The sequence below is a fragment of the Rosa rugosa genome, chromosome 6 (assembly GCF_958449725.1).
Source record: "Rosa rugosa chromosome 6, drRosRugo1.1, whole genome shotgun sequence".
Taxonomy (NCBI): Eukaryota; Viridiplantae; Streptophyta; class Magnoliopsida; order Rosales; family Rosaceae; genus Rosa; species Rosa rugosa.
The window spans coordinates 48,432,858-48,446,418 of NC_084825.1; the positions used below are offsets into that span (position 1 = coordinate 48,432,858).

At 36.1% G+C, this 13,561-nt stretch overlaps 1 protein-coding gene across 11 annotated transcripts; it reads left to right on the forward strand.

Annotated features, from left to right (window-relative positions):
• The first annotated feature begins 103 nt into the window (after window positions 1-103).
• On the forward strand, window positions 104-10,373 carry LOC133718452 (uncharacterized). 11 transcript variants are annotated; one of them, XM_062145292.1, is made up of 12 exons: window positions 105-370; window positions 2,450-2,552; window positions 2,636-2,776; window positions 3,725-3,777; window positions 3,887-4,157; window positions 5,459-5,638; window positions 6,953-7,045; window positions 7,783-7,965; window positions 8,065-8,167; window positions 8,250-8,432; window positions 8,980-9,449; window positions 9,586-10,373. In XM_062145292.1, the coding sequence occupies exons 3-12, from the start codon at window positions 2,774-2,776 to the stop codon at window positions 9,985-9,987; spliced, it is 1,941 nt and encodes a 646-aa protein (XP_062001276.1). In that variant the 5' UTR covers window positions 105-370; window positions 2,450-2,552; window positions 2,636-2,773; the 3' UTR covers window positions 9,988-10,373. The 11 variants fall into 11 exon arrangements, with proteins under 11 accessions (XP_062001280.1, XP_062001276.1, XP_062001277.1 ...); XM_062145293.1 differs by having other exon boundaries at window positions 2,639-2,776; XM_062145296.1 differs by lacking the exon at window positions 2,450-2,552 and having other exon boundaries at window positions 104-370; window positions 8,259-8,432.
• Window positions 10,374-13,561: the final 3,188 nt, after the last annotated feature.

The following is a 13,561-nucleotide window of genomic DNA, read 5'->3' on the forward strand; positions in this document are numbered from 1 at the left end:
ACCGTCCGATCGAGACCGCTCTGATCACCCAGAGTCGGTACGATCCTGCCACGTCATCAAGCGTGGGACCCACCATCCCATCCGCCGCCTCTTATATAGATCCCAGTTTCTATTTTTGCTGGGGGGTTTAAGATGTTGCTGATCCTGAACCGGTTACCGTTAGCCGGTTTAACGGTTCATAACCAAGCCGTTAAACCGTGGTCCGTCCCAATCAGACGGCGGACAACTCGTCGGCGCCGAAGGTTTAGGGTTTAAGATGTTGCTCATTCTGGGTTCGGGTGGGTCTAACAAAAGAAGGAAGCTTTAGCTTTAGACCAAGGAAGAAGATGAAGCGCAGGAGAAGAAAGAAAGCCATGGGGCATCATCAAAGGTATATATATATTCTAAAGCTCCCTGGATTGATTTCTATATTGGTTATTGTAGTAAATGATTGTCATAGTTTCTTATTTTGATGTATTTATCTGGGTTGAAGAATGTTACTTGGAATTTAGCTCTTTTGGAAAATGGGACTGTTGATTGATTTTGCAGAATAGGCTGTTATTGATGAAGTTGAGTTTTTTTAAGACCGGCATGATAGAAGGGTTTTGGTAGTTTTGTTTCCTTCACGTTTTCGATTGGCTTCCCCGGTTTTGGTTATAGCATCGTATTGTATGCCAGATATCTTTGATTAAGTTTTATTTTTTGGACGTATCTGTGGCACGATGATGTTAACTGTTAGAGAGATAAACAGAAACATATTGGAAATATTGATGCCGTGCAGACATTATAAAAGAGTTGTTCTTGGACGGTTGGTACTTGAAGTACCTAAGCAACCAAATATAGCAAGAAAGTCAAGAACATGATAACAAGATTAGCTGAAAGTAGGTGTCGTAGTTTCTTTGAATCAATAAATTTCTATGTTGGAAGCCTTCTATGGACCATTTACTTGTATTTTCACGTTTTTGATTGGCTTCCCCGGTTTTCGATTGGAAATAAATACTATTCTTTTGCCTATTCTTTTGAGTCATTTAAAATGATGAGGTATCTTAGGGTTCGATTGTATGGAAGGATTTTCAAGGTTATTGGTTTACATCCATACAGGTGATGGCATATGGCCAATGGTTCTAAGTTGTGTTGTAAGTTGTAACAATGGACTCATATACAATAGAATGTGACTCTACATGGCCTCAACAGAATTAAAGGGATTTTAAGATTGGAATTTATTGATGTACAACCATTAGGAATAGAGGGGAAGGGAGAAGCTTAAGAGTGTGTGATTAAGAATTCAATTTTTTCATTATTCAAGTACCCCAGAGAACTAAATGTGTGTGTGTGTGTGAGGACAGTTATTAAAATCAAATCCCTTAGTCAACTCGTTAAATTAAACACTAGTGGAACCCCTATTAACTTCTCTGTCCAAAATTCAGCTGGAATTCAAGTGTCTGGTTCATCAAATACCCAAACCAAATAAATACTTCAATATCGCTAACGACATTTTTTCCCAACACTTATTCTTTCTCTGACGGGAAAAGTAGGAACTAGAATTTGATTTCTCAATCTTGACTTCAACCTCATCGGATCATTTCCCCCTTAATAATAGTCACTTGCAAAAGGAAAGCCAATGGGAGAACACATCAGCTATGCTCTTCAATTAACAATTTGGTAGTCATTGGATAAATGATGAATACTACCCTGACTTCGTGCCTTATAATATTGGTGCAAGGTCCATGAAAAATTTACTTAACCCTTTTTAACTGTACAAATTTTAAAGTACGAGAGTAGGAATGGTCTATAGCATGAGAGAGTTGTTTCTATCAAAAGAAAATTGTATTGTATATTAGCTTCTTGGTATGGTACCTGAGACTCATGTAATAGGTTCAATCTCCACTAGCTTTGTCTTAAGTTATTTTTGGAAATGGCTTGCTTCAAGATACTATGTCTTAACGTATGCTAGAGCTATTGTATCTAACCCCTTATGTAGGAAAAAAATGGGAGTGCTCTAGAGCCGAAATTTGGTTTGAACATTTACCGTAGGCTAGGACATAAAATTATAATGTCTTCCCAATTGGAGATTCATGTAGTAAGTGGAATTCTCAATTAGATTTATATCATGCATTGTCTCTACTTTGATGTTTATTTGTTTAAAGATTTATTTTCTAAAAGAGATATTGTATTTACTATTTAGAATTCACCCTGGACAAATATATTTACGACAAAATGTACAATGTTGTGGATTTTTTCTTTCTTTCTTTATAATTTTCTCATATGATCAAAAGACAGGGTGATGGTTTTTAAGCCCTTTTGAATTCATAATTAATTTCTGTTTAATGTTTTATAGCTTATATTAATGGGTTTTGAGTTCTATTAAAGTCCAAATGTAGTTATTCTTGTTCTTTATAGTGAATATTGATAAGTAGGTTATGGGAATCACCTTTCAACTGGGATGTAATTTGTTGTTGGATTCCTGCAGTCGCAAATTCACATTTTTGCCATGTCACAAAATTCACAGTTTTCTCCAGCCACAAACACTCACATTTTGCGCTTCAATACTAACACGAAACTATAGGACTCAGGTATGCTGAGTCCCCTGAAGAAATTTTTAAATTCATTGCCGTGCACTCTAATGACAGTGTGGTTAATTCCACCACTTTTTCAGTAGTACCAGACCCAGTCCGCTGGCGCATTGAATAATTTTTGCTGGTCATGAGTTCAAAATAAATGTAGACATGCTGATGTGCACAACTGAGGGCGAGTTGGTGTGGGCAATGTAGCAGAGTCAATTTCCCTCTCTAAAATGGTATGTAGTTTCCTGGAGACTTCATTGCATTTATTGGGTACCCCTGTAGGTTGTAACTGATGCTTTAAAAGGAAGATAAGTGACTGTAGTATTGGTATAACAACAAATTTTAAATCTCTTTGCCACCCCAGTGCAGTTTGATTTTTATTTTTTTTCACCACTGCAATTAATACTCAATTTGGGGGAGAATGGATAGGATTCATTATTAATGAGGGTCATTAATTATTGTTAGGGTAAAAGTTGGAGAGGCAACCATGAGAAATACCCCAAGGATGGACTAATGTTGTCTTTAGTACCATGTTTGGATGCAGAATTTACATTTTTAACCTTATTGCATTTATCTTATTCTGTTAACTCATTTATGATGAAGAATCCATTGCAAACCTGCAAATTTGAGTAGAGTGAGACTGAACTTTATTTCGCAGAGACTCTTAATCGAGACCTTTCCATTGTTAGTATGAGTCCCCTTAGCAGAAAGATGTGTTCTAATTTGTCCTATTGCATTTCTTTGCTTTTCACTATTTTGTTTCTTTTCTGCTCTTTGCTTTTAAGTCCAAGTTGGGAGCTTTCCCATGAGGGGAGAAAGGATGACAGTTATTTTTTTTTCTGTATTATATATATAATATATTACTTCTGTCCTTTTCTTTTACTTTTTTTCCTTATTTGCAGAGCCTTTTCTTCATATATTTTCCTTGAGGACTTAAATCTCTTCTTCTCTGTTTTTTCTTCTTATAAGTTCCCTTACCTATCTTCATGTCACACATGTCACAATAGCCCCAATACATCTCTTCTGAGCATGATTTTTATCAGCATGTCCAATGCTATATAAAACAGAGTTAAGGATGTATGAACCTACTCCGGAAGAATTCTTAAATATCCAATTTGGTGGTTAGTTTCAAATTTCTGCTGAACATTCATATCCTGGATTAAGCTGTACTGATCTATCAGATATTTCAATTGCTATTCATCGACTCAAAATTCCCTTGGATCACAAAGTTTTGGTATCCTTCTCACTTTGTTCTCAGAATTTTTTTGACCCATATCATTCCTCCTCCCAGGTCCAAACTATTATTTATTTATTTATTTATTTTAAACTTCTTAATTCCCCAGGGTTCTAGAACTGTGCATCAGTCACTTGTTAAAATCCTCGCTTGGAACTGCCTGTGGATTCCTTTGGTATATTCAACAGCTCAAAGTTTCATCTTTTGTGCTGATGGAAGATTGCTCTTCTTCTGAAATATCAATGGATAAATGGTTGACAGCTGAGCATAGGGTCCAAGAGATTTTATGGGCTGTTCAACCTAATGTAGCCTCTGAGTGGAGGAGGAGGGAGCTAATCGATTATGTTCAAAGGATAATCAAAGGTCATTTCGGAACTGAGGTGTGACTTCCCCCAGCTCCTAGTTTCCCTTCCTTTGTGGGCGTATATTTTTCTTACTGTTTTATTTTTTGTTTTGTTTAGAGGGTGGGGGATGAATTGGTTTTGGTTCACAGTAGTGGATACTTTGTATCACATGCAGGCCATGCTACTTTGGAGTCTTTGGATGATGAATAAAATTGTAGTTAATGAATTGCTTCAGTACCGGGCTTGATAAATAGGGTTTTCTTGGTTAAATCTTTAGGTTGTCTAGTCTAAAACTGGAAGAATGACATAGCTAAAAAGGTCCTCGATTTATTATGGACAGCTCATTTTTTTATAATATATGTGCTCCATCCTTAGCTCTTTGAACCATTCCTGCTATTACCATTATCAGTTGGGATCTGTAGCAAAACATACCTAGGTAATTAATTTGATTTCCCATTTCCATGGAAAGAGCTTGCGTGACTACACGCATTCAAGTTTGGTGTACTGTTACAGCCAAAGAAGCCAAACAAATCTGTAATAATAAACTTCTGGGGTAATACTCTTTGAATTTACTGCTGTCCTTCAATCCCACACTAACTAGCTTCGTAGAACTTTTTATATCGTCTTCTCATTGTCGATCAATTGAACATTTGCTTTATTTTGTATCAGAAAAATCTTTAAAATCTCTGATGAATTCAAAGGTTTTTGAATTTCATTTAAATTTCAAGTTATATTCCTGTATCATTCTGCTATATCTTACTCATGTTTTGGGAACTTATATAGAAAGCTTCCACTTAAGGAATGTTCTATCATACCATATGTTACTTTTGGTGTTGGACATGCTTATAGTATCGGCCATTTGAAGAGTTATCATATGTATTGGCCTAAGTGGCTATTCATATCAGGAATCTCTTGAAATCAATGTGTTTCATTCTGTGGATGTGGACCTAAAGTGCATGTGTATGTTCTTATTAAAATTTTACAGAAGTGGCCACTTTATAGGATCTGTGTCACTTGCATTGATTCCACGTGTTTTATCCTGTGGATGTGGACCTGAAATCCACGTGCTTTTCTTTCTCGATTAAAACTTTGTCTGTGTGACCATACATAGGAATCTGATTGTCACTTGCTTGAAATCCACGTGTTTCATCTTGTGGACGTTAGACCCGAAATTTAATATCGTGTCTATAATGTTCACTCTGCTGACGGAAGTTAATGATTAGTTTATTTCATTAGTGACATGCTTTTATTTAATGTTCCTTGATAAATTGAGGATATTTCCTTTCCCAAATAAAAGAAGAAGAGGTTATTAACATCAGCATGTGCATGCCTTACAGGTGTTGTCCTTTGGCTCAGTTCCTTTAAAAACGTATCTCCCTGATGGAGATATTGATTTGACAGTACTCTGTCATCGGAACCAGGAGGAAGACTTAGCTAGGGCTATCTGCAGTCGCCTTCAAGGTGAACCTAAGGAACCTGGGTTTCTGGTTGAAGATGTTAAATATGTTTATGCAAAGGTTTAGATTTCTTATCTTTGGTCCTACAATTGCCCTGCATTTGTTTAAAATCTTGGTGAAGTATATTCTCTATTTAATTTGTTCTTAATTGTCTACATTTTAGTTGTTGCATCGAGGGCTATTTACATCTTTACTCTTTGAATGGAAAAGTCCAAAAGCTAAAATTTGTCTATTCTTTTTCTTCCTCCCACGTCTTATAGTGTTAATGAGGCAAATCTGAACCCCCTTGTATCATATTAGACAACCCTAATACTGTAGATCCTTCTCAGTATTCAGAGACTGGGCAATGACCTGTATTATGTGTGATTTTTCTTCATCTTGGCAACTAGTGATTTTCAAAAGGCATTTGACAAAGTAAGAAATATCTACTCCATCATCCCAACCAGTACCTTCGGCACCTGGCACTTTAAAAGACAGCCTATTTAAATTATGTCCAGAATATACAAAACAGTGCCTCACCAAAACTGGTTTTGTTCTACTCCCTTCTTCGATGGCTCTTAAATGCTTAACATACTTTACAATGTTCACTTAACAGCTTCATGTACACTCAATGAGTAATCTTGGTCCATGTCCATGCTGAAGTAGGGTCTTATGTGTCTGAGATTGCCTGTTATTTCAGAGCATGACCTGATCTCAGTGTCTGCAAATCTCAGATTGCCAAAGTTTTTATTCATGTTTTTTATGAGAACTTTCGATAAAAAGGTGAATTACGTATTGATGACGCTGAGATCCTGAATCATAAATGTCTCAGGTTGATATGGAAATAGCAACAGAGTTTGGAAATGCATGGAGTGTATAAATTCTCCCTTTTTAAGAAAACTCAAGATAAAGTTAATAATTTAATGTGTTCGAGAGGGAAAAAAAAGAAAAAGAAAGGAAAGATGAGGAATGAGCATAAGAAAAACCTGAAATTGGCTGTGCTTTAGTATAGTTCAACCTAGAGACCAGTGGTCCATTGCTTTACCCCGTCCTTATTTTTCTTATATGCCCCTTTCCCACTTCTGCTCTTAATGAGGCTCAATATCATGCTTTCTTTTGCAATAAGGATAAAGAATTTTGTGCTTCCCTTTTTGGTATGCGAGGATACTCTTCTCACACTTGTGTATCTACATCATTATGTGTACAGAAATTATTTCCAATGCTCATTTACTAGAGGAAAGGAAACATTTTCACTGCCTACGGATTGATTTTTTTTTTTTTTTTGCCAATCATGTTGCATAAAGGAAGGTATTATAATTTCTTAATTTTCTGGACAAAAAGAAAAGGGGGCTCACCTGTATCTTTGTCATCTTGTTTTTGGTTTTTGTGTGGCAGGTTAAGATCATAAAATGCACTGTGAATAATATAGCAGTTGATATTTCATTTAATCAGGTGGCTGGGCTGTGTACACTGTGCTTTCTGGAGCAGGTTCAGTCATAACCCTATGCATATGAAATTAAATAATGTCAAAGATACTTTCTTTCAAGTGGCTTGAATTTTTCCTTATAAGAGCTTGATACTTTTGTACTATTGACTGCGACGCCACTGTTCACATTTACATTTCATTACCTGTGACTTTTTTGTATTTGCTACCTCCTCCATTTCAACTTTATACACGATCTATTGGTAGGTTTGGACCCCATTGTTTGACTTTATCTGTGCTTTTATCTCTTTGTTGACATAAATTGTCTATGTTTTGATGTTCTAAAAGAAATGCAGCGGGGCTCCTTTTGCTTTCCTTTTCTTTTCTTTTTTTTCCGTTGCAGTTTATGTGGTTATCGTATAAGTCAGGTATACTTTATTATTATAATTATTGTTGTTCCATATCAAGCATCTAAAATTTTTGGGTACATTGGTAAACCAAAAAAAGATAAAATATTATCTATTTATAGATACTGACATAGTATCAGAGTCGGAGATCCCCAGTTTGAATCTCTACAATCTGCAATCTTCCAATTCATATTTAGTTTTACTTCAGTAGTTGAAACCCAATAAAACTTAATATCTACACATAGCAATAGACTTATTTTCTTCTTGTGAAAACACTTGGCAGTAGACTTCATGTCTCTTTATTTCAATACGTTCTCTCACTTGATCATTTCAAAATTTCATATGCCTTAATATTTCTATTTTAAATGACATGCCTGGTGTTGCCTTCTATTCAGGTGGACCAGGTCATTGGAAGAGACCACCTTTTTAAAAAGAGTATAATCTTGATCAAAGCTTGGTGCTATTATGAGAGCCGAACTGTTGGTGCACCCCATGGCTTGATTTCAACATATGCCCTAGAAACACTGGTCTTGTATATCATCAATCTCTTTCATTCATCACTCCATGGACCTCTACAGGTGTTTCCTTTTTCCTTTTTCTTAGCATGTCTAATTTTCAGTTTAGCATTGGCATTTGCATTTGTGAAGCTTGAATGTGACTTTACATTCTTTTAACAGGTTCTTCATATATTTTTGGAATACTATAGCAAATTTGATTGGACAAATTATTGCATCAGTATAAATGGTCCGGTTTCCTTATCATCCGTTCTTAAAATCAGAGGTAAGTTATGTTTGATAACATAAATTGTAATTGATCTGTAACTTCTTTAGTGGGGATCTTCTAACTATAGTGCTTGATATAGAGACACCAGAAAATGAGGGGGAGAATTTACTGTTCACCAAGGAATTTTTGAAGAAATGTAGAGTTGCATTTTCAGATCCAAGAAGAATCAGTGAAGCTAGACTGCAGGAATTCCCAATCAAGTGCTTCAACGTAGTGGATCCTCTAAAAGACAACAACAATCTAGGCCGTAGTGTTACTTCAGGTACTTGTCCACTTTTTCTTGCTGTATAACTGTTTGGTCCTTCCCTAAGGGGAAGTGGAGGTCACTGAATTTGCAATATTCATACCACGTCCAATTCCTAAGATTGAAATAGGGAATTATTTCAAAGTCACGGTGATAAATTGGAGCAGAATATTTATGGAGAATAAGGAAGCCAGGAATTATTTGTTTGTATCACCAAAGCAGGCTCAAGGAGGAGAGATTTGAATAGAGCATACTATTAGCATTTCTGCAGGAAGTTCTTCTTTAAGAGTTGACCTAGCCCTTGTGCTTGTCAGTATATTAGTGACTGACAGTTTAGATTTATTGTCTTTAAATAATAATAACTCACTCTTGGAGGATTCTTATATAGAGAGTTGATTAGGAAGATTATGGTATCTTTTAAACAATCTTTCATCCATTTTGGATTACAGTTTATTAAAAGTCTCTAATTCAAATTGCATACATTCCACTCATGTATTTAAATCATTTTCTTACTAGTTTTGTATGTTAATTGGCTAATGATGGTGCACCAACTAATTCTCTCCAGGAAACTTCACTCGCATTAAATCTGCTTTTGCATTTGGAGAAAATGAGCTCAGGAGAATTCTAGCGCTACCGGGTGAAAGCATTGGCCAAGAACTTCAAAAAGATTTTTTTCGCGTCACTTTAAATAGGAATGGGAGGGGACAAAGACCAGATTTGCAAGCTCCTGTACCAGCATTTGGTAGTGGAAGATATGTACAATCTAACCTCACTGGGGACTTTGATTATTATTATGGGGGAATATTGTATGCGCAGTGGCTTCATGATGAAAGCTTACATCTTTCTTCACACCCAAGTCCGCCACCTTCTCAAGTCCAGAATAACACCACATGGAATGCCAGGACTTGGTCAGTGAATGTCTTTGATCAAATGTCAATGAATGCACGTGCATTACCTTTCTATCATCACTGTGCTTCCCAACAGACTGCTCATATAAGGACATTGCCAGGAACTGGCATGTACATACCTGATCCGGTATATCAAATTCACCCTTTTCTTTTCTATTTTTGGTGTATGGACTGTCAAAATTGACAGATTTTTGTCATATGCTTGGTAACTGAGAGACTAGCTGGTTTTTCATTCTAAAACTAAAATGCTCATGTAATTGCAGAGTCCTCATTACAGACAGATGTATTCAAGGGCGAGGGGAAGGAACGAGTCTAAAAATCGTCGGGTGATGATGAAACCACCCCAAAAGGTTAACCAGTCAGAAACAAGTACTGGTGTACATGTAAGCAGCATTGATCTTTCACTTGAGGAAGTTCCACATCTTCCAGGCATTCAACCGCCCCCACCTCCACAAGTCTCTCAATCTGGTAAGCCCTGGCCATCTCTTCAATCCCAGGTGCCCCCTCAGACCAATGAGGATCATAAGCTTGGGGTTTTGGGGCCTGCATCATTGCCTTTGGGAATGCATTCACTTGAAGCAAAGGCAGATTCTTGTAGTTCATATGCTAGCACCGAAGGTCCCTGTAATGGGAATGCCAAGTCAACAAGTACGTTCAAGCATTGACGAGATCAATAAAGAGCCGTTCCAGTTGGAAAATGAAAATAAAGATTTTCCGCCTTTGGGTAGCAAAACAAATCTCTGAGACTTCACTTACGTTCTGGAAGTTCCAAGTTGAGTTTTCATTGGCACCCTTTGGACCGTGCAGAGACTTGTGCATGCATGGAGGGAGGGGCATTCAGGATTATTACCTATTCTTCACTAAAGAAGGCAATATTACAAAAGAAAAGACCTCTGTCTCTGATTGCGACAGTGAAGTTTTGTATCTCCTACCTTTTCTGGATGATTATGCAAAATTTGTTTCATGTGCTTACAGATCTTTTTCATTTTGGTATATTTTCAGTTTAAAGAAAATCTATGTTTATGAGAGAAGAACCTATAGCTTCCATTGATCATACTTATTATCAAATGCAACAGGTGAAGAAATTGCAAGGCCAATGTGCTATTGCTATAACTGAACCCAAATGAGTGACGGAAACAATATTATATGTACCCTGCAGTATGACTATATGAGGATAGGACTCGGATGATGAGCAAAAGTGAAACCGACACTTCCCAAGCACAATACGGTCACTCAGTCCTAGTCCCCTGGTCAGTAGCTGACCAGGGATGATTTGGTCACTGACTGTCCGATTGAGATCGGACGGTTGACAACTCTCATTTAAGATCTCATCACTTAGCTGTCAACCGTCCGATCTCAATCGAACGGTCATTGACCAAATCATCCCTGGTCAGTAGCTGACCAGGGGAACGGGATCGTACTGTCACTACTCAAAACAACTGTAGTATCTATATATGACAGAGATTTATAGTATCTACATATGACACAAAGAACTAGAAGATGCAATGCAAGGTCCAAATACCGTGTCAACACTCAATATCAACTTGATTCAATTTTTGCCCCACAATAAGAATCCTAAGGTTCCCTTGAAAAAAAAAAAAATTTAAATAAATAAATCCTAGTCATTTAGGAGAAGAAATTAAGAATATGCTCCTACCCTTAAAAATTACTTCTTAAAAATTACAATTTTTGCCCCAAATTCATTTTTAACTGCTGGCCAGAATGATATACTCAAAAGAGTTAAAGACTACAATCCATAAGAACAAGTAACTTTATCATGTGGAGAACCTCAAGTTCTGCGTCACATAAAAATCTGTAGTCATAAAGAGGAGGGACTTCAGGCCCTCATATAATTGGAGATCCAAGAAACTTGAGGTTTCAATTTTTTTCAATTTATAACAACCTCTTAAGGTCCTAGATAATTGGATTTAGAAACATTTAGTTTCAATGAAAACTCAAGAGGTTACAATAAATCTGTAGAATAACACAATAGTGCTTTCAAGTTGCTTATTGTAAGTAAAAGACGTCATGCATGTAAGATGAATCTCAATGTTCTTATTTGTCAATGCAATTTAATTTGACCAGTGCCCTTTTGAAAGTGGCTTGATAATCATCCACCATATAGTGTATCATATGCGACACACACCCAATTTACAATTTCCTCACATATGTGGATGTTAGGATAGTATTTACATTGACTCCTGATTTCTCTCTTGCCATGATCCACTTCTGGTGGCATTTCATGGTATAGCCATGTCAATCGGCTTTCTTATCAATGAGATCCATGAGAAGTAGAGGTTATACATCTCTGGTAATATTGGAGACACAGAATGCAAAGAGACAATATATGTGCTCCTCTGGAGCCATCTATCAGATATGTACGATCTGACATGTTGTTATATTAGCCCCATAAACATAAACATTAATAATGTTTTCTGGACACTATGGATAAAATTGCATTGCCTGAAAGTCACTCAAAAATTTTGAAGATGACACAAGTCAAATTCATAAGAATTGAACAGTGGATCTCATAGGATATACACGAAGCTTCTGGTCCGTGTTATACAGGTAAAACATGACGTTCAATTATTGTATTGTTGTTTGATGTAGATCAACATCAAATGCATTTTGAACTTCTGGCCAAAATAATATACTCGAAATGTCGAGTTTAAACTTCATGACCATAACTTATGAGTGAAGGACTTTAGATGGTCATCTAGTTAGTTTGATCATTGAGGAACTTCAAGTCCACATGTAATTAAGGATCAAGGAACTACAGGTTCTGATCTCTTTTAATTACAAAAATTCACGATCACAAATTTGGGGTATAAAACTCTTTTAATTACTCATTCGTCATAAACCAACGGTTAAATATCTGATTACTTTTAAATTGGTATCAAAATAATCCCCTCAAAGCTTCAGGTTTGAGGTTGACCCAGATTAAAACTTTATGATAAATTGTCTATATATTCACTCGAGACTTATGACTCGAGTCTGCACAATTAGAACTTCAGGTTCTAAGGTGGAATGCTTTAAGCAAGCATAAAGAAGAATGTATATATCAATCGACATATGAAAATTTACTCGAACTAGTTGACATAAAGTCAAATAAACTATGAATGAATTATATGTGTAATCGAAGCTTCAGGTTCGAATTTTTTTCTATGAACTGCAAGTTCCAAGATTTTGTAATTTGAACTTGGGGTTCAAATAAATTTGGTGCTCGAAACTTCAGGCTCGAGGTGAGTAAAGTGAATCTTCAAGTTCACTTTTAACTAATTTATATTTTATACTCAAAGCTTTAGGTTTGAGTTTTACTGTTAGAACTTCAGGTTATACTATGAAATTTTGAACTTCTGGTTCAAAAATATTACACTCAAAATTCATATGTTCGAGGTATAAGACTGTTGGTCCGTATGAGTAACAATTTTTTTTTTTTTAAAGATAAGTACTGTAACGAAAGTATATAACAGAATAGGAAAATTGCAGGGAAGAAAAATAAACAAATAAATAGTGCAAACTTCTAGTTCCGTGAATGAATAAAGTACACAGAACTTCTGGTCTGCTTAACTTTACAAATATGATAATCTTGTGTCACTCCTCTAATTGCACAAGAACATAATATCAAAATAAGGTGAGGAACTTCAAAATCACATTGTTGTGCGGAGGAGGGAACCCCAATACCTAAAAATTTTGAGGAACTTCTGGCCCTCTTATAATTATTGGGATAAAAAATATGTGAGTTCATATACTTGATTATATAACTCTGAGGATCTTCTGGCCCTCGTAATTGCATAAGTTCTAAAGAGCTTCATGTCATAATTTCAATTTACATTTCATGACCCTTGAGGAACTCCAAGTCCCCCATATGACCAGGGATCACTACATGTGGTCATTGTATAACTTTCAGGAACTTCTAGCCCTCGTTAAATGTATAGGCTCTGAGAAACTTCATGTTGCAATTTTGATAATATAACCCTCTAGAAACTCCAGGCCCTCATGTTATCGGATCAAGAAACTTCAGGTATCGATCTATTTTGATCCACAACTAGTGAACTATTTTATTATATAAGTTTCTCAAACAAATGAAATCCAAATAATAGGTTAATAAAAAATATACCAAGAACGTACCCAGAATAGAAGACAATATTTGGTATATATGAAATGTTTGGTAGAGCGTGCTTTGCGGTGTGTATGCAGACACAAAAAAAGGAATGCAATAATATATTTGTCAGATGT